Source organism: Opisthorchis viverrini (genome assembly GCF_000715545.1).
Source record: "Opisthorchis viverrini unplaced genomic scaffold opera_v5_33, whole genome shotgun sequence".
In the NCBI taxonomy this organism is placed as follows: Eukaryota; Metazoa; Platyhelminthes; class Trematoda; order Opisthorchiida; family Opisthorchiidae; genus Opisthorchis; species Opisthorchis viverrini.
Genome location: NW_008751689.1, coordinates 1,904,684 through 1,926,539, shown reverse-complemented (window position 1 = coordinate 1,926,539; position 21,856 = coordinate 1,904,684). Strand labels below are relative to the sequence as shown.

Genomic DNA, 21,856 nt, shown 5'->3' with positions numbered 1-21,856 from the left:
AAATATGTCGTTAAACTACGCGGATCTCTGGTGTTCCGCCGTCATGGGGTCCTAAACCCTATGGGCAATAACAACGACAGAATAACATAACATCACCATACGAATTAGGAGCCATATCTTACAGTATATCCAGCCAAACACCATGTGGGCGTTATCTTGAATGGCGAACCATACCGAATATACCCAGATTTTTGTGCCGTCTTCATGCTGGTCTTGTGGTAGATGATGATAGATGAACGTATATAAACAAGGACCAGTGGTGTGAGCCTTCAATGACGAGACAACTTTCCCCGGCCTCACAAGCGAATACCATTTAAACAAACCACTGTTTTTAATGACGGCCCCAGGAAACATTGACACTGATGAAACAATACTGTGATCATCCGATTTAAGATCTAATCCACTCACCAAAACCAATTTCATAATCCGAAAAAATAAATACAGCAAAGAGTTACAACACAGTAGTTGAGAAGTTACCGCTCCATTTAGCCAGCCTAGTGAGAACCATTGCATTTGAAATCAAAAGCACCGATAACATAATTGGAACAGTTACTGCACTTAGACTGAGATAGAGTGGGAGAGTGAGAGAGATAGAAGTAAAACTCTGTCATATTAGGGGTCCCGAAGTGGAGGTCTCCCAAGTAATTTCCCTTCCCCATTGTTCGCACAGTCTCATAAACCCCAACAACATGGGTTGAGGTGAGGCTGTAGCAATTACACGCTCTTGTTGCCAATTTCACAAGACATATCATGGCTACACTTCATTAGATAAGCGGTAAGAGGCAAGATGGGGGAAAGTGATAATGACAATAACAACTTGTTGTCGGAGTTGACCTTCAAGGGGATGTAAGCCTACTTTCCACGTATAGTTTAGCATTCGTACTTTTTAACTGCGAAACTGTTAGCTATAGTTCTGCTAAGTGGACATTCCTGATATCAAGAATGTTTGGGAATGTACTGCGTTTAGTTGTTTACGGTACCAACGCAGAAATTCACGATGGCACATAGTGAATTTAACTGTGAGGTCTAATGAAATTAGTTAATTTAATTAATTTAATCCTGGAGAGAATGCTTACTAGAACAGGGTTTCCCTTCTAAGAAGGCCACCCGAAGCGATGAACCGGAAAAAGATGGTCTCTTTGAGATCTGACTATTCCTGAGAGGCACTCAACCAGTGAAAGAACCTTAAAGGGATGAAGTAAGACAGGTCTGTCTAGAGGAGAATAACTCAATACGTGATTTTCTGAAGAATCCCGGGTAAAATCTTTTCAAAACGATGAAATTAGGTGGACTAAAAAGGTAGTCTTTTAACGGTGGGATGTGTTAGTATGCTCTTTTGAGCATAAACTGGTGCGTTTGGCCAAGTAAAGTTCAGTGATTCGCCTACATTTTAGTAAGTTCAATTAGATCCTATCTGTATAGCACGTTACTTCAATGGTGGGGAGCCCATAGTGACGCCACCATTGTAGTTAGGTAGCTATTTGCTTTTCCGCCCTGGGGACGGAAGATCTTCTCCATGTTACTTGCCTTCCAGAGCCCGAGTAACCGGGTAGCTACGACAAGGATGAATAGCCCTCGTTTGGGAAAATTTCCTAATATTTAGAGTAGCCAGAGCGTGGCCACCAAAAGAAACCGATCGATCGATGGTGAACATAATTCACAATTAGCTCAACCCGTCTAACAGAGTCAGCAGGCAATCTTTGAAGAGGGTGTTTGGTAATGTAACCAAAAGTCACACAGAACGGACCCACCCGAGACGAATGTGACGGATGGTTTCAATGAGATGCACATACATACATGCAAGCATACACGGACACTCCGTAGGTGAAGGGCGAAGGACGACCACCACCACCACAAACACAACCAGATGACGGCGACGCTTAACGCCATCCATCAAAAGCATGCCACCTGTCCTTATGCCACCGGACGAGACGGGAAGCGCAGCGGTAGTAGGTGGTCGGTCATGGCCGAACCACCGTTGTACGTAGTATATCACGCAAGCGGCTGAGTGCGCGAGCAGACACACATTAATGGGTGAATTTCTCACTCACGAAACAGTATTATCCATCATCTTGATTGTGAAAATAAGTCCTGATCGTGCGTGCGCAATACAATAAAAATGTAGCAACAGTAGCAGCAATGAGAGAGTGGTCCACACAAACACGCATACAGCAGAGCTAGCACGCGCCCTGTTGACTTGACAACCTGTCCAGATTTGATCCATTCATCCATCACGTTTGTCGACGACCTCCCGTCAAAAAAAGAAGGGACAGGCGCAAGCGCGCAAGGGAGCTGTATGCATCCACCCATCCGTACACACACCTACAAGACCAGGGGTTTCACTTCAATGCGTGGTATGAGGCAAGTCAACCGCTCCCAGAGAAGATAGCGCGCAATCGCTTACAGTGACTTGTATACGAACTGCGGTAACTATGGTGTCAATACATTCGTCCATTGTGATTAGGTTTTAGGGTGGATTGATAAGGAATGAATAGAATATTGCTTGGATCTCGGTTGGCTGTGGTGTGTTCACAGTCATAGTAGTGAAGAGATGTGGAGTAGGAGTCGTGATTTATAGGACAATCCAGACAGCAAAAAACATGGAATGTTGCGCTCTCCTACAGGTGGTGGGGATGGTGGTGAGTTCTTATAATGTAAGCGAACGTGCCACCACACCATTTTGCGGATGATAATGATAAGAAGGAAGAAATACAAAATGTCAAGGAGCAGAAAAATATGTAAACTGCGGCAACAGACCCTTCCGCTAAGTTGGCCGAAAAAAGCACACGGCGGAGCTCACTTAGTGGGTTTTTCGCAGGAAGTGATGCAAATTGAATGAATCTGATTGAAAAGCATTAAGCATCATATCAACTTCGGGCGTTTGTAAGTCACTTGAACTAGCATGTCAATGCAAACCACTGGGCACGTGCGTCTGAGAGAGAGAGCTTTATCCTATCGCCTCTGTTCTTCTTGTTTCGGCATAGTTTTTAAGATAGACCTATTGGAATCTTAAGATGCCTTTGCGACCAGCTAAAGATGATACGACGTCATCATCATCATCAAAGACATCGACATCAGTGATAACACTGATGCTTTACTGCCGTACAACCATGACGTTCGTCTAATTATATTTGAAGCTCTAGAGTGAAAAGAATGGATAAAGTGTGGGCGAGGGAGGGGACTCAGTGCTCGCCTATGTCAAACATTCTGAGGTGTCTACATCTCCAGGCGTTCAATCAGACAATCTGGAAAGAAACTGACAACACGAACGCCATTGACATCGATTAGCCGCCATTTCCTGCAGCGTCTCCAGTCAAGCACCGGGACCCCATCCTGAAAGGCGTACAACACCAACAACACCCAAACTCTTCGTGATCTCTTTCACGCCCTTCTGCCAAGCCATGCGTCGTCATGATGAGGACGATGTCCTGAGAAGCGTTCAACGCTTCTGGCCTCACTCCATACCCTTGGAACATCACCAAGTCTTAACATCAAGCCCTTTCTAGATTGTGTAGGAAAATGCGTGCCATCATAACACGAAGGAGGCCCCATCCGCATACAGTGCGAAGATTAAAGCTATGATTAAGGGTAAGCATGAAGACTAACGTCTCAGGAAACCACTCGCTGTGAAGCATTGAACATTGAGGATGGACTAAACGTAACTCCGAAGCGCTGACTGGGTCCGGTGGGACAATCGCATCAGCATTGCTAAGTTAGGCCAGACGGTTTTGGGATAAAAAAACTCTCCAACAGTCGGGTTGACAACTGCTGCTTTTCTGGATGGGGACTCTGGGACTCATCTCATCAGTGGTTGAAGATACTGGAAGCAATGACTCAGTTATGCAGTTAGCGCCGCTCGTGCGTCAGAGCTATCAGGTTCATAGTATGGGTGCCTCATTTCCCGTTCCCTCGGGGCAAGATACAATGTGAAGTAAATGATCAATTCATCGCCTCTCATGCTTGGCTATAAGTCCCACGCTCTCTTATTTCCCGACGACCGAAAGTGTAGCAGCTGGAACAAGCGTACTCTTGGTACATGCTTTATTACTAACAACTGAAATGAACTTAAAATCGGCCACTGTCTAGCAACTCCAACGGGGATATTGTTGGTTACAAACCCGGCGAGCAGACACAAAGAGTTGATTGAAATCGATAGCTGTCTAACAAATGTCCAAACTAACCGTTATCTGAATTCGAGGCCGCCATTATGTTTTCCACTTACACTGGAGCCAGCGGAAACTACCGACCAAAAGAACTATATTAGATCACAAAGAAAGGAGAGCCTTCACACCGATGGTCATGCGATGGAAAAGGCTAAATCTGTCGGATGAAAATGATCCCAACATTTTGCCAGGACATTTAAAAATCAATTCTGTCTAGGGGGCGGACTCCATGGCACGGAGCAAATACCCTAAGAGCGAGGAACTGTTCGTTGGATCTTGAAGGATATGAAGATTCGAATGCATGATGCGGTAGACAAATCAGGATCGCGCTCCATATCAAATGGAAATCTGAGCATAGCTGTCAACTATCTTCCAATTTCGTTGTCTTCTTCGCATTGTTAAGACGGACTTGCGCATAATATACATTTATATAGCAATAAAAACACGCACACTGTACTGTTCCCCCAATAACATAGGCAGACGGTGAGTTTAATATTGTGACAAGGTTGCAGTTAACTTTTTCTTGTTATCATTGAAGAGTTTGCCCACTGTTCCGAACGATAAGCCGCTGGCATTTGTCCTACAGCGGATCTAGAGTGTATTAAGAATATAACTCAGAGTACCAGAATAGGACATATAAATGTTACCTTGCAACAAAACTTCCTCCTCGTCGGAACCATACGCCAGATGACATGATGGGTGATGACGACCGTCTAAGGGAATCCTCATGGGAACCAGAATTAGGACGATGCATCATTGCCACGGCGGCTGCGGCCATCGCGGCAGCCTGTTGGTGTTGTTTCTGTTGCTGCCATAAAGAATCACCTCGAACAGAGGATCCATTGATACGTGTGTCTCCTGGAGCACCACGGGCATCTGAAATGTCCGTTTCGCGAGAAGCGGATGACGGTGTTGGGAGGCGTGCGGGATTTGTCATGGTAGTACATTGAGATGATGCCGAAGAAGTAGTGGGTAGACCGGAGTTGAGTGAAGCGGCAGCTGCAGCGGCTGAGAGAAGATGCATATGGGCCGCTGCGGCGGCAGCGAACATGCTACGGAAAGTAATGAGGCAAGTGAAATGTTTTACCGTTACATGGCAAAGGACGAAAAGTGCTTTCAAAGAAAGGTAAAATGAAAACCTAGCCATTATCACTGCTAGCGGAAGACGTATGCTGTCGTGATTGCAACCTGGAAACACGTAAAATAAACCTAACAGAGGATGCGACCGTAAGAAGCCGGCGACGAATTGAATAGCAAGAATCCCAGCAATCATAAGAAAAAAAGCCACCGAATGGAAAGCGCCACTGACCATGCACGTGCAGATTCCAACATCGTGTGGCCCAGTGCCAAAATCAACCAAGTAACATTTGACTTGTCAGTTTGATCATATCGGCTGTACCAAGAATATGGGTCTAGCAAGAAGGTATCCCGAAACACGAGTCGGTGAGCACATCTCAAAGTGACAGGCCAGACCCGACTCTGAAAAGCACGGTAGTTGTACAGCCATTGGACGTTGAGAAACTCATTAAATCAACCGGCTTTGAATTTCCAGACGCAAACAAACGACTCAGTTTGCGGAAGGGTTTGCCACCAAATGAGATAACAGAGGCAAGCAGAAACGTGCTTCACTCTAATAAAAGAAATCAGTTGTGTTATTGATTCTGCTTTTACACTGCCTTCATTCATTTCCTCCGTGTTACATCATCAAATCCCTGTTTCATTCGAACGAAACTCAGTTCGCTCTCACTCTCACGCCCTTAGACTAAGTTCAATCCATACTACTACCTCATTTCTTCTGTAGGCCCATGCCCTGCTTTGGAACTGAATGCGTAGACGACTTACTTCTCCCCTCACCATTATATCTAGGGGTCTAGGGGTCTGTTAACCACTGGCTATACAAAACACCATAGAAACAATTGTTAAATGTCAAGGTGCAAGACGTCTAACACAAAATGTGGCTCTCTCCAACAGCATTTAGTTAATTTAACGAACCATTCGGGAAGCGCACAAGAATTAAGCTGGATAAACGCAAGGCACCTCGGACGATAATTCCCGAAGAACGTTTCGAAGAGTAAAGGATCTTGTAACGGGTGTGTTTCACCGTAAAAATTCCATTTAGGGAAAGGCGGTGCTAAGAACCATTCAAGGAAAAGTGTTACGCTGACTGTACGTTTTTCACCACTCGATTGACCTGGAGACTTGTAAAATTATTGATAACCCGGATTAAACATGATGTGAAGTGACTGGTAGATACGATTACACTTAATCTCTCAGTACGTGGGAAAACCTGGAGATGATGAAGGGGAAATTCACCTCGGGGAATAGGGACTGGCCACGTTTGAGGTGCTCGATGTCGACGTTCTGCTGGTGTCGCGTCGTTGGTATAGCGTTGCAGCTGCCGGAGAGAGGGCAGCTGCCGCGGCTACCGCCGCACTGGCCAAATTAGATGTAGGTGAGGATGAAGCTGCTACACCGGTTGTTAGGGGAGACCGAGCTGTTGTACCACCAGAAACGGTTCTGGAGCGACAACTACTTAGCGCCGCCGGACTGGGAGGGAGTCGGCAAGTAGTGGATGGGGATCGTGGCCTTGACCCAGGAGTATGTGGATTAACAGTCTTCGGTGACCCGGAGCCACTCCAGGAAGCAACTGCTGCTGCCATGGCAGCAGCGCACGCGGCAGCTGCATAGAAATTTGACTGTGACGTATGAAGCGAGGAATTGGCGGGGGAGGCGGAGGGGAGAGGCGAAGATCCAGGTCCATTGGGGAGGTTCACTGGCGGTTTTGATGACTGATTATTGTTAAAGGAGATACCTGTGGGATATACAAACGATACATGCGTAAATCGAGAACCCCAGTAAGCCAACAGTATGGTATATCCAAACAAGAGCGTGTACGTTTGAAAGCCAGACTATGGGATACATGACAATCCACCGTTTGCACCTGAAATCTGTAAGTGAACAGACAGTTGGCATTACTGCGACACCTGCATGGCTCGACGCTTTGTCCGGGAGTGTCTACGCCAAAATCAGCAAAAAAGTCGTGTAATATCATACAAGATGAGTGGGCTGATTGGATGATGGGCGTTACACATCGTGGACAGATTGAATCGCCCATCGCTTGCAGGACACGTGCAAAGGACACGCAAATCTGGGTAAGTGACGTTCGCATTACTGTTATTCAAAATTCACCGAGTCACATGGCCACGGGTGACAGCTGCAGGTGCTGGAGCGAGCGGACGCACATGGAACGGCTGATCGTGCACGCGAATGAAGTGTACATGAAGTTAGTTTAACCGATAGTCCGATAGAAGACGCATGCGATATCGCTATAGGGAAGGAAGTTAGAGGGGTGTGGTAACTTCAGGTGTGTGTGATCGGCTTTATTGACACTGTTTCGATAGACACACGAGATAACACGAACTGGTATGATCGACTCAATAAGGACAACGACGATCACGTGATTCTATGAACCGACACCCATTCTAAATCAAGCGGACAGTGTTGTTCACTGGGAAACAGATGGGAGGTATAAATCCCTCCCAGTATGATGCTACGCACAAACCGAAACTTCTTCCTGGGAGGAGAGCTGTACTGATCATGATAACAACCAGACCTGTGAGTCAAGACAAATTAAAATAGAAGAAGCTCCTCCCAAGGACGCACCCTTCCCATATGAAAACCAATCCGCTACGGTCTTGTGAGGTTTGGCTTGAAATGAATGCTCTTTGAGAGACAACCTTCCGAACTTCCCAGTGTCCCACTCACAACTAGGACAGGGGGTGGGAAATTCGCTAACTAGAATATCATGCATTTCTCCACTAGTCAGCTAGCTGAACAGTAGATAAAGAACGCCAATTTTAAATGACTGGCTCCGTATGACAAAAACAGCTTCCAATTTACTCTATTCGTAAAAATCACCCGTGAGATGGTACCACTCGCAACTGGGCTACCACGAGTTCTAATAACAAACCAAATATCGAAAGGGATCACTTTTGGTGGGTATCTGAAAACGGAAGACCACTTCGAAATATCAACTGTGAGTTGTCCAAAAACACCCAACTGCATGTCTCTTTTCCTCTGTGGGACCAATTCAAAGGACCGAGCAAAACGGTCTCTACTGTAAATCGGATTCCTCTGAGAGGTTGGCGATATGCCTAAATGTCGGTAGTTCGGGTGAGTCTATAGGCTGTTGATCAGGTGACAGTTGATATGTTCGCCGGGTTAGCCAATGTGCCCACAAAAGTTTCGTTGAGATGATATCGTCACCGCGCAATGACGATGATCCTTCGCATTGTGGCGGGACGTTAGCAAGCCCGTTACCAGGATCGGCGAGCAGAGCAACTGCCAAATTATCAAAAGCCAGTCTTCTGGGAGGTGGTTCATTATTAAAGCACAGCTCCAGTGTCCAGTTTAAAGGTTCATCTTACGAACGGCCTCTTACGGTGAGGGTTTTTTTTAAAGGGGATGCACTATACTCGCGAAATACACTCATTTACATACCGATTTGGCATTAATGGGAAACCCAGCTGAATCCCAACTATGTCTCTCGTTTGCCACATTCTCTAACTGGATGTGGTATACAAAGGCCGCCTCATTTTTGCGTTGGCACGATATTCGAAATATCGATGTATATTTTCTTGAGGGGAACTACTATAATTCCTTATCATTAAAGACAAACAGAATCATTAGACGTCAGTGAGCAGGCTGGGTCATCGTCTCCAACGCATGGATCTCATTCCCTTATTCTTTTCTTCCTCGGTCAACGACACTGTAGCAGCTGAAACCACAGGTAAACGGTTTGTGAGCTGGAAAAATGCCTTACTGGCTGGTTCAGCATTTAGAGGTCGCTCTAATAAAGAACCCAAAAGCTTGACCATACTATGCACCTTAATATCACCACCTGTCAAGAAATTGACACCATTTTTATAGACTTTAGCCACACCGATGTCGGGGCTGCTCGTCACTGGATGCACAGCCCACAATAGACACCACTTGTCATAATGGATGGCTTCTATCCGATATTTTGAAAGATCTTTAAAAGATCATTTAGAAAACACCAGTTGTACTTGTTAACTCCAAATGGTATCCCAGGAGTGTAACGAAAGGCAGATCGGGTCTGTTGGGGTAAAATCAACGCTACCTGGTTCAACACTTAAGTGACGCGTTTTACCCAAATGCAGTAGCCCTTTACCCCGTAAGAAATTCTTCTGATGGACAAAAAATGTGATTTTCAAAGTTGGTCTTCGAAGATGCCGATGATTACATTGGTCGGCTGGTGTGCTTGTGTTTTGGAGCACTAAACTTAGGTTTTAAAAGTGGAAAGCACGCCTAGGATCGTATGAAGGGCAATGATGGTCTGCGTTCAAAGCGTGTGGAACGATCTTGCAGCTCACCGTCCGCTATAAGCTAATAAGCTTTTCCTTCCATGCAAGAAATATAAAAGCATTTTCTGATCAATGCTTGGGAGAAAGAACAATTACAGCAGGACCATGCACAAGGTTAAGCCCAGCTGAGGATCCATTTCGCAAATCTAGTTGACGTTTGTAAGGTCGCGGCATTTTAACGGATATCCCCAACTTTCACTAAGAGTGACGATGTTCGTGGACAATATAGGTGGTGGTCTTCGTGCTGGGTCATTTGTTATGTTGCTGACGTCATAATGGAAAGTGGCGATATTACGGCGTCAGCTTCGGTGTTCCATTGCGTTATTATTATTATTATTATTATTATTATTATTATTATTATTTTCTTATACGGTCGATGGAGCCATCCTACCAACTGCCAATTGTTGCGCCGTCCAAGTAAGTAGTCTTTGCTCGAGGAACGACTAAACTTCAAGCAAACTTTAGCAAATTCGCAATGAAATTGCACTGGACATGGTTTCCCGAGATGCCTGATAGGTCGATATGACAACTGGGTTGGAGAACAATACTGGTAGCACAAGGGCGCTTCTTCACACACTAATGGGACTATTTTGTGGTGAGGGAACAGGCAGGACATTTGGAGAATGGCGGAGAAAAGAACGGAAAAAACATACCAGATGAAGTTATGTTGGAGAGTTTGTGGGGATCGAGGCTGATTTCTGCATCAGGACTGCGTCCGTACGTCTGAGCTGTATGGCCAGTTGACGAGCCCCACCGAATGCCTGCTGGGCCCGACGGACTATGGTCACTTATAAGGGTTTGGGTAGAAGGTTCAGGACTGGTACTGACAGATGGGTGGGAGCCGGGGCCGAATTTGTGCGTGCCGTTGGATAATTGACGTTCTTCTTTAACGACTTTGGGAATCGGCTCTTCCGTTTGCTGTTTAGATCCGCAAAGTTGTGACCGGTCAGGGCTTGCGACAGTTTGAGAGTAAGCCGCTGCTGCTGCTGCGGCCGCTGCTGCAGCGGCTGCCGCGGCTGCCGCTGCGCTGCACCCGAACGGGTCGTAGAAGGGCATTAGCCCAAATGGATTTGCCAGGTATGGAGAAAGATGCGAACTCTGTCGAGACAAATGAAATATAGATCGAGTGTCAGAGGATGTGTAAGTAGCGTGGGGGGGGGGTGACAATAAGGAGTTCACATGAAGAACTGGTAACGGTGGCTAGATTTGGGACCACCGAAGTTTTCACCGAATTCACTAAACTGAGATGAGATTTATTCGGATTTGTTCACCAAGCTCCATGAGCCATTCTGTCCCCAACGTTCACTACAGTTAGGCATCATATTCCGCTAGTGTAATAGCCTAAGTAGGGTGAATGGGATACTAAAAAAACCAAGCAGCTTACTGCTTGGACACTGTCTCTTAGTGGACATAAAAGGAAAGAAACAGAGAGTGAAAATGTACTGAGTAGCCGCGTTGTTCGCCCCCAACACATTCGAACAAAACGTCGCGAAATTCGGCACAGGAAAAGGCTAGCGTAACATCCGCTGTCTGTGTAGATGTGTCTACGCTGACAATCCCCCAGACGCTTATAGCAAAACGGGGTCGAACCAGTCACCGTAACCATAACGATAATGTTACAATTGAATTAGTCCATTCGTCTGTCTAGCAGCTCTGACTGTGTGTATGTATCGCTGTGTCGGTAAACGTGGACGCGTTTGGAGCCGGTGACATCGTTACACATAGTTACAACTACCAGCTGTCTAATGAGATTTTGACAGGCAAACAATCATTCACCGGCGCCAACCACTGTCTGTCACTTGCTGCTAATACGAGGATGACGAGTCGTCTCCACAACCGATACAGAACTCAAACAATCCGAGTACGAACCGAATAGCTACCGTCTGAGGGGTCGGGTCGAAGTTTGTAATTCTCTGGAGGCAATCTTAGGGTGGGTCGGAACAGAATGGGGTTATAACGTTGATTGGCGGGGTGGAAGGCGGGGGGATGACAACAATAAGGTATGTTTGTAATAGAAATGCGTTGGTTGATGAACGAACGGGCGGCTGGACAGATACCGACGGTCTCAGTGTCAATCGAGTCGCATGTTCGGTCCCTAAACTGGTCGCAAACTCCTACGTGTGTCAATCAACTGTGAACAAAACGACAGAACCCGACTAAACCTGACAATTGTGCTCAGGGGCTGTTTCGTGCATGTGCGCTTCCACATGTGTACGTGTGTGCGCGCACATTATGGGCGAAATGAGAGAAAGGTATCCGGCTTTGATAGTCATGGCGACAACATCAACATAGCCATCCTCTTGGCATGGAGATAGAACGGCAACAACGGAACGACAGCGACTGGCAGCGTGGTGCCGTGAGGAATAATGTGTTGATAGACATGTACATGCGGGGAGACACCGTGGATGCGTCGATCAGAAGTAAGCTTCACGAGTTTGTTAACCTTATAGTTGTCACCATTCTAAAAGGGGAAATTCACCCAACTATATGAAACTGTATCTCCCTTGCGACACTGAAACTGAAACAGCCTTCGGATACGGAACAAAAAGTTGCTAAATCACATGGACACCTGTGGAACAATAGTTTAACGTCCAAAGTAGTTAGAAATCAAGTGTATGGAAATGAGAGCCAAAAAGAAATCAGAAGGAGTGAGGGGGTTGAAAGAAATACAAAAGGAGAACCAAATCCCAGCCGACTGAAGAGTTGGTAAAGACACACTGCAAACTTAGAAGTTTGAAAAGAGAGAGAGACACTGCTGGGGGAATGTGTTACCTCATGGATCAAAGAAAATTCCTCTGTAACACCCATCATACTTACGACCATCAGAAAAGTACCCGGAAATTATAGAAAAAAACGATAAATGAAACGTTTAGCAACTCATCCGAAATCGCAAACAATGCACTAGCCAAACTTTAGTTGAATCAATCATGGCCAATCGCGTTGAGGCTGGCTAAGTTGTACTCCCAAAGCCGAATCAGAATGGACACGGTCAGATTGTTTTTTTAAGCTAAGCAAGAACAACTTCAACGTGGAAATAACGGTTTGGTGAAACTACTATCATCGTAACCCAATGGATCATTTTTATTAGTTATTTTGAAAGATAATTTCGGTTGTCAATCAATTCTTTTACCAACATCATTTGTTCGAGTATTCTGATCCTTGGCCAGGAGACAATGTGTTTATAGTACACTGGCCGAAGTGGAACACTCAGTGTCCTCGTTCCGTGGATTACGTGGAAAATATAACACAGGTAATACCGAATGTGAATCTAAAGCAGGAAATTGGCGACGAGGTCAACGCTGGTATTCCTGACTATGGAGATGAGAATGATGATGGTGAGCCAAGATCATAACGCTCGCTTGCAAGGAAAAATAACGCTGCGTCCATCGGCGTACTGCTAACCTGAACACGTAGGGGCGTAAAACAAACATGTTGAGGAAAAGGAAAGAAAAAAACGAAGCATCAAAAAAAAGTAAAAACAACCGTAGTCTACTTATAACGAGAAAGTTCAACGAAATTGGTGCCAACTGAATCATGAGGCGGCCTGTGTGCAGCACACCCAGTTGTAGGATATCATAAACGAGAGATTCAGTTGAGTTTCTCATGAAAACCAAATTGATTTTAAAATGAGTGTATTTCTAGAGCACTAATCTCTTCTATTGTATCTCAGTCCTACACGAATGTTTGGTCGGCCATATTCACGGCGTTTAGGAGTACGCATGAATGCGCACTTCTAACCTTACCTCAGAGGGGGTGCGATTCGACTGGCATAGTGGATCATTTCCGGTCACAACACTGTTCAGAAACAGGGTCATAGTTCACACAACTTTGAAATGCTATGGTTGACTCTTTCTGTTAGATTCACTTTTGTACACAAGGTATAGCACATAATAACCTAAACGCAACGATAGACACAGTTCGAATGTCACATAAAGGATTCGAAAGTTAAACAATATGACCAATTTACACACAACGGGGAAGAAAATAAGTAAAGCGCAATTTCTCTGTCAGTCCGGACAAAGGGGAAAAGTTGCCAAACGACAGTGGCGAATTGGTTCGGAAATTGGATTGACGCGTAAGAAACAGAAACAGCGCAAATACCGATGAGATGAATGAAGTGACAAAGGGAAGACTAAGTGCCCGTATTTGTACGGGAGGGATCAAAGTTTTCCAAGAATAAAAGTCCACCTCCATACCTCCTTCCGATATAGACATTTGTCGATTTTCACAGCAACCTCCCGCTGTCATCTCAGGTGATTTCATAGTAGTTCAACCGGAAAAGTGAGATTTGTCAGATGGAGTAACGATGCGGGAACTCATCAGCCACGAACAGTCTTGGGCGGGATTTCCCTTAATCAACAGCGTGTGAAATCCGTCAAAAAGCACAGCTCAAAAAGTTACCGAGCCAGTGAACTCTTACAAAAATGGGCATCAAATTAACTCAACGAGTTCTGTCATAAGCCACACAAGGCTCGCTTAACATCAGGTATTTACGGTTCACATGTAAAAGACAACCATTTTCATATCCACTCAGTAGGATGCTACAAACACTGACTGGTTAGACACACTAAATGAGACACCGGAGAGATCGGTAAACAGCACGATAGCTTACCACCCCTTTCACGCCGACCAGCAAGTAACGCGGTGTCAAATGCGACCCACAAATTGTTACAGACCAACAAAACTGTGACAACCTGTTCGATCACACTTGGAAGGCCATGGGCGGGTGAAACGAGGGAACTTGATTAAACTGGTACTCCATGTATATCTACAGTTGGATGAGATGGTAAACCACTGAAGCTGTTCGAAGAGTGTTCGATAATGATAGTCAGCACCTACAGAATTATGGGCGCCGGCATGAGCGGGATGAGGAGTGTCAAGTAATTCTCATCTAACTGCTCGTTTATAAAATGTTTTCTCTGGATTGTATGGGTACTAGGTGAAGAAAAGGTGCTACGTTTAAGCAGTCGGATTTAATTTTGCGAAAAATGTCCCAAACTAAAACTGCCAGAATAACAAGAATTGTGGACGTGAAAAAATCATCTGTGAACATCTACCTTTCAAAACGGACTCTCCCATAAATATGACAGCACAGTCCACCTGGCGAAGCAGGTAAACGAAGAGGTCCAAAATACTCACAATCAACCTACCTTGGAACCATTCTTGCTCAACTTCCGTCGGCTAAGGAAACTATGCACGAACTACTGGCATAAATGATGGCCAACCCGGATAAGTTGGTGACTGGACCACAGAGTATTTATTGCATTATCAACCATTATTTCAACCGAATGATAGCTCTCCAGGGAATTTCAAGCATCGGTCAGTGCAGGGGATGAACAACTAAGCGTCAAGTGTGGTTGGCAAGAGGGCAGTTTCCGCTAGGCCTACCCACTAGACACACATCAGAGTAAACTCCACTTACTAACAACTTCTCCGTAATGTCCTCATTTGATTCAACGAACCGAAGGAAACAACGGCCTGAAAATTCCGTCTGGCGGGTTAAACACGTCAACGGACCAATGAAGGGTGATAATCGAGTTGTCACAAGTCCAGCGTTCAGTTGATGGTCAGATACGTAAAATTGTGGAAATAGCCTTAAGTAGGACGTGCAGAAATACACTGGCTCTGGGTTCGCGATTCATTTAAGAAGGATGGATAATCATTTAGGTCTCAAGAGATTCATGATACTTATATCGTCTGAAAAAGCATCGAGTAAGCTTGCAGCATGTCCTGTTGTGAAATACCTTCGAGGTTGCGCTACAAAATAACCCGCAGTTACCCGAATTTCCGCATTGACTGCTAACACACTGCAGTCATGATGTAGTCGCTGCTTGCGACAATACTGACAACAAGCTAAGATGGGTTAAGGACTCCATGTGTAAGTGGTACTTCGTATTGATCTTTCAGTGGAATTACCATGGTTTGCAGAGCAGATGAGTTTCCGGGTCAGGTGTCCGTGAAATGAGACATTCTGGGTAAACATAGCTGTAGAGTGATGTTTATCATTATCTGTTCGTAGTATTTAACTGTTTTGTATGTGAAACAGCACATTCTCTCAGTGATGTGCTGGTCAGCTTGGAGAGGAGCCGACATTCCTATCAACAAGCCGAAGAGTGAACAAGGCATTATTCACCTAGGTGCTAGACCGAATTTGATTAGGCGTGCAGGAAATTGTAGAGTTAGTAGGGGGACTACATCACATTGTACATCATTGAGTTGAACTCAGTGGCAACATTGGGCAACAATCCAGAATAGCTGTAGTGACTGCAATCAAAATACCCATAGCTTTTCATGCGAAAGGCTTTTCCAACGTGCCTCAGTGAAGAGAATAACAACTGGAGGAGCAAGTTTGTTCGGATCAATAAGTAAACGGGTCGGAAGTGAAATATTCTGACAGACCCAACGTCTTCGAGGGTTAGGCAGTTTCTGCTAGTGTCCACGGGTTGTGCTACTGAGGATCACGGTGAAGAAACTACGGGTATTTTTCCATATGACACCATGTAAAATACGCCAGATGCGGATAAGCCCCGATGGTGGTGGCAAGCCACGAAAAACACATCCAACTCACAAGACTTGTTTGTAAATCAAGTGACATAAACCAAACACATATTGGAGTTCACGTCTTTGTACGTTCTCCAAGAATTCAGATTTTCATTAATCAACGGAAAGGATGTCGAGCAGGCATCATGGAAAGTAAAAAGGACTCGAATATTCGACTCGGTACCACGAAACTTCTAAGGGTTCCGTGTAGACGCAACCCAGAGGCGAATTTCTTGTGGGCCACAAAGCCAGATATGAGATCCAAGGACATCAAGACTAGCCAGTGTGCGTACTACCGTTAACTGGTTTCCGAGCGCTTTGGAGGTTCGAAGCTTATTCGAAGAAAATTCCAAACCATATTCTAAGGTTGCACATGTGTAATAAGTGTTCTAAGAGAAAGGATATTGTTGGTCATTCACATCAGCCATAAAGAGCTTAGGTTCTAGCAGAATACCATTCAAGCCACAGAGTATTTACGATAGTTCGCCGTTGGTTTCACAAAAATATGACGGTTTAAGAGGAAGCTGGCAATCTACTCGAACGGCTTCCCAAGAACCTCCAAAGAGTGAGGCATAGAGATAAGTTGATGCGGGAATTTCTCACAGACCTTGTTGAAGTCGGCGCAGGCAATTCTGGGAGATCAGTAGCTTCTGTATATTGCTGCCGATTGCATCTAGTCATACCTACCCCAGTTAATTATACCTATTATACATAACAGCAAGATTGCTTATAGTGTCCGCGGCAATCGATATGAAATCGCGTCTTTTACATCATGAGTTGAACACTATCCAGTTCTGAGGTAATTAAGTCGATGGAGCCCACCTGGAATGCGATGCGAGAGAAGACTTTCTACTGGAGGGAGGCACTTGAACAGCGGAGATGAAGATACAACTCCATTAGACTCCGTCATCAGAAATACCCGTGGATATATTACTTTTCATTTATTGTGGACTTTCGCACGTGTGCCTTGTCATATCGCTGGCTTTCGCTTCCATAATGCGAATGTCCTGTTGTGACGTGTTTTAATTGTTTCACCGTTGAAAAGAACGTTTCCCAAAATAGGTAACTTGCGGCTAGTACCCTGAAACCACCTCTCAGTTTATATCACTTTTCATTTTTCTGGAGATTTTTCGATCAAGTGCCTATTGAAAGGTACGAAAACCATCAATTTATCCCGTCAGATGCGCAACCCGACGCTTATGTGGTCCTAGGGATTGTCCATAAATTCTTCCGTTTTATTCACACCAAATTGCAGTTGGTTGACATCATGTGGGAGAAACCCTCCTTTTCAAAAGCCGTTTTCATCCACGCCATTTGAGTGCACCCATATGAAATGGCGATCAACAAACAACAGAGACACTACATATGGTTTACAGGTCATATTTTTTGTAGAGGTCAGTGTCAGAAATCACTTGACGCGGGAAACGCCAATCACAATACGTGACCAAGGCCTTGATAATGATAGCTTGGTTAAAACTCTCGAACACAGTAGATCAACCCGAAGGAAGCTGTCCCATTCCATTTAAGTGAATCGAATCCTAGCCATACAGCCAACTAGTTGAATATATCGAGATCAAAAATACGGGAAAGATTCCGCAACTGTATCACTCAAATGAACCGAATCAATGGCAAAACACGGAAAAGACCAAGACATGTAGATTTACGTGTTTCGATATTTAGGGAGTGGGTGTTTTTTAAACCGACGAGGGCTGGGCGCAAAACCATGTTGGCCATTAAATGATCTGACTCATGACACAACCACCACCTGTTATCCACATTCAGCGGCAACGATGTTAAAAGCCAACCTAAATGGGATAAGGGTTCCACATAGAGGCGCGAGTGGCAGCACAAAAAATGCTAACATCATTGTAGGAGAAATCAAACTGGGTGGTCACTCGACACACACACACATGCACCTGGATTCAGTTAAGTCCCACGACCCTCAGATTCCATAGAAGAGTGGAAGCATGCACCAGCTACTACCCTATATGTGGGCTGTTTCACATGCAGTCCTGTCGGTACTTGTGTGTGATATGGCGACCTGGAAGGTAGCGCCGACAACGTCCCACCAGTAGACATCGAAAACCGATTAGAAGGAAAGTGAACGTGTTCGAGGTGCCCTTTTTGAGCCAGATGAACACAGATATGCTGGAGACAATGTGGTAGAAACAGAAATTTCGTCGTGTACTTTTGGGACAGTTGACGCGATGAAGACAGACAGTTCATAAACGTATTTCGCTTCAGCAGCTCTCTTGACTGAATACCATGGTTCAAAGAAGATTAGGTGTGCAAACATGAGTTTTGACCCAAAAGCAAGTAGATTCTTTTGGATGGTCACAAAAATAAATAAATAATCCGAATCCTCCGAGGTAGCCCTACTGAGAATCTGTCAAATAAATCGAGAAGGAAAGTGGGAGAAAAACACCAGTTGAGATCGCAGTGAGGGCAATGAGACTTGTGTTAGTTAGTCTGAACAGTAAGCACTGGTTTCCATAAGATGTGATCATATCGTAGTGGTACACCGTCTTCGAGGAGTTGAGAGCCCCTACTTCTACGTCGTTCATCAAACCTGACCTAATCGCTGTTCGAGATCGCCGTGCAACTGTAATAGACGTCAGCATAGTCTCGGATGGGCGTGGAGTGATAGTGTGGAATGAGAAGAAGCAGAAGTATGGTGCTGATGAACATTCCCTCGCCATAATCTCAGCCCTACATGCCATCGGTTGTGATATCGACTTTTTGGTTCACCAACCGATGATCATCTCTTATCGAGGGATCTGCTTTCCTCAATCCGCTAAGGCTGTTATTGGACTGGGACTTCCTAAGGTCGCAGTCAGTGACTTGTGTTTGCTTGCCATTGTGGGCTCCCTGCGTACTTATGACACTTTTATGCGTGGCACATGGCGTTGAAGGTACATTTTTGCCATTTAATCTCACACCAGACCCAGTATGACGGTCACTCTGTGCCTGATGTGCGAGTCTTGACTGTGCTAGCGCACACTGCGCCCTGAAGAGCATTCACCATTGTTTGTCCTTTCTTTGGTTGTTGGTCCTTAGACGCGTGTTCCCATACCGAAATCTTTACATACTTTGGGATTCAGCTCATCAGACTGGCACTGTCCTTGGCATGATTTCGAATGAGACGTTTCTCTCTTTTCTCCCATATTCTTCTGTTACTCTTTCGCATTCATCGCTTGCACTCACTTTTTATGTTTGTGACCATGCTCTTCAAAAATAAATGATAATAATATCCATGAAAAAGAAGTTAAATGAAATACTTGTTATCCTATTGTGATATCATATAAGAAAATTTAACGTCCCACGCAGGGTCACGAAAAAAACATTTGCCAACTGAACTCCGGAACGTTGTTCTTATTACTCTGAATACGCTCAGTTCAATCGGCAGTGACTTGGACAGGTAAAAAGCATTTATGTACATCACACGGCATTCAGATATGAATCGTCTGCTAGATCGACAGATATGCCAGGCTGTTTGCCTTGCTTAGTATGGACACGGGAGAATGGCTAGTCCGACAAAATGCAATTATGTAGTAATTAAGATTTACGCGAAGGTCAGCTGACAAGCAGCAGTTGTCGCCGTGATTAAACAGATGCGTTGAACGGCCTTTCCAGACGGCCCAGAACGGATGAGCGCCAACAAACAACTACGTTAAAAACGATTGTCAATCTATCACTGTACAGCTTGCGCCCGTTATGGTAAAGCGTAGACCGGGAAACGTCATTCGCAGTCGCCAAAATCCCACAATGATAGTGTCTTGCTTGTCAGTGACTGTAGTAAGATTGGACATTCGGTGACAGAGGCCGTTCGGGGCGTAAAGTGTCTGTTCTGGCGCCCCGTTAATGCGAGCGTCCATTTGTGTGTGTTTCCACTCGGTGCACACATCCGTGCGAGGTGGGCTCATTCTACCCCAGTCTATTCTTGTCACTCAAGCTGTCAGTCAAGTCGAGAAACGCAAGCAGGTGACCATGCCAAGTGGGCAACAAGCCACTGCAGAATCGAGACCACAATATACGGTGCACCGACACCGTTACAACTGTGATGGCATGCAACAACATTCGAGCTGCTGCGTATGTACTGCACGGACTTGATAACTGCGCTCCTTTCCACGCACGCGCACTACACACAGGATTTGCTTCCAGAAGAAATTCCCACACATGCAAACAAACGACTGAAGAGTTATGGTCATAAACCAGGACATTGTGACGAGATATCCTCAACCGTAAGAACAGAAGATTGACAGCGTGAGCGCAGAAATCCACCGAGAAAATCTCGGGAAGCTAAACACAAACGAACCAGCACAGCAAAAGAGTGAAAATAGTAGAAAATAACATGCACCCGAAGTCTTAAGTATTCTCACCTTCCAGTTCAGCAGTAGAAATCATGCCCGCTTTCGTTCGAAAACCAGATGTCTGGGTCGAAATTAAATACACACACCATTACCAGCTTACTTACGTCACGTCAGCGACAGATGAACAATATAGTTGAATATGAAATATTAAGGCCGAGGTAGCACATTTTCTGATGAGTTGGGCGAATTCTGACAGAGCAGTTCACTAATCGTTTCTTCAACTGGAAAGCCTGTTGACTGGATGTGTGACCTTAGGTATGATGCTGAGGCGTAACTCCATCCAAGTCAACATGAGACGCTGCGCTCATTGAATGGAAATGTATATACTATTGTAAGGAGGCTATTGTCAAGGTCAACAATGCCATGTTCTGTCCGTTGGTGGATGCCCATCAACAACCTACGTTCCTGAGATGAACTGAATTAACTTGATGGAAGCACCTGGTCGATTGATGTCAAAATTCGAATGGATAAAAAACACTGAGGAATAAGTCTGTAAGACTAATAAGCATAAGTAGAGGTGTAAAAAGAAGCAGCGGTTGGTAGGCATAAATGATACAAACGAAGAAAACAGACGGAACCGAACCCAGGCCTTCCAAAACTTAACCCTGGCACTAATAAAAAAGAATTGTTCAGCTGTAGCACCCTATCAGTGCCTAAATGCCATGCCACGCGAAGGAAGCACGAGGGTTGAGATACTGCCAGGTTGCCCAGACCTATACAGGGGAAGTCGAGAGGCAGAGGTCGGGTTCGAATCATGGATTTTCCGGTGAGTAAATTCGCGCTATAACCACTTGAGCCATATCATCCCCTGGTACCAATACGGTGTAAGTTAAAGACTTCAGATGGGAGACCCAATCAACTAGAGTAGAAGCAAGCATTTTTGTTAAGCCCTGGCTAGAAAAAAGTAGACAACGGGTGGCGGAGCAGAACACGGTCCATGTACAAACGGATACGAAGGCAGAACGATATTATATTCCCGGTAACGATAAAATACCCATTGGAGAGTGCCGCACTGCCACCGGTGATCTATCTCGACTCAAATACAGACCAGCTAGATGTGACACAGGTTCCAGAAAGGAAATTATGTTACGTTCATCACCCTTGGCTGTACAGACCGGCTGGGGACCCACCTACACGGATTTCGTGGTACCGGTTTCCAAACGGACTGTGGGTCTGAATTATCCAGGTGTGGACATCTCACATGATGAGATTACAGTCTTGCCCATCTGAGATGTCGAGCAAAAGTGGCCTCTAAGTCGCACTTTCGCCTGAGGCTAGTCACCTCGGAGGGATATAGTACGAATTTGAAATTCCCACATTCGGTAGAGACGGCGATTTCGCAATGGGTATTCACAAAAGTATTCCGCAAGCCATAATTGGTATTTTGGGTAAGTAAAAT

At 45.1% G+C, this 21,856-nt stretch overlaps 1 protein-coding gene across 1 annotated transcript in view; it reads right to left on the bottom strand.

Annotated features, from left to right (window-relative positions):
* T265_02639 (hypothetical protein) overlaps positions 1-21,856 on the bottom strand; it is a gene marked incomplete at both ends in the record, with an annotated part of 114,660 nt that overhangs the window by 7,023 nt on the left and 85,781 nt on the right. Inside the window, 3 exons of the mRNA XM_009166937.1 lie at positions 4,811-5,215; positions 6,477-6,975; positions 10,201-10,645. Coding sequence (XP_009165201.1) covers positions 4,811-5,215; positions 6,477-6,975; positions 10,201-10,645 — 1,349 coding nt within the window. The remainder of the gene's footprint in view (positions 1-4,810; positions 5,216-6,476; positions 6,976-10,200; positions 10,646-21,856) is intronic.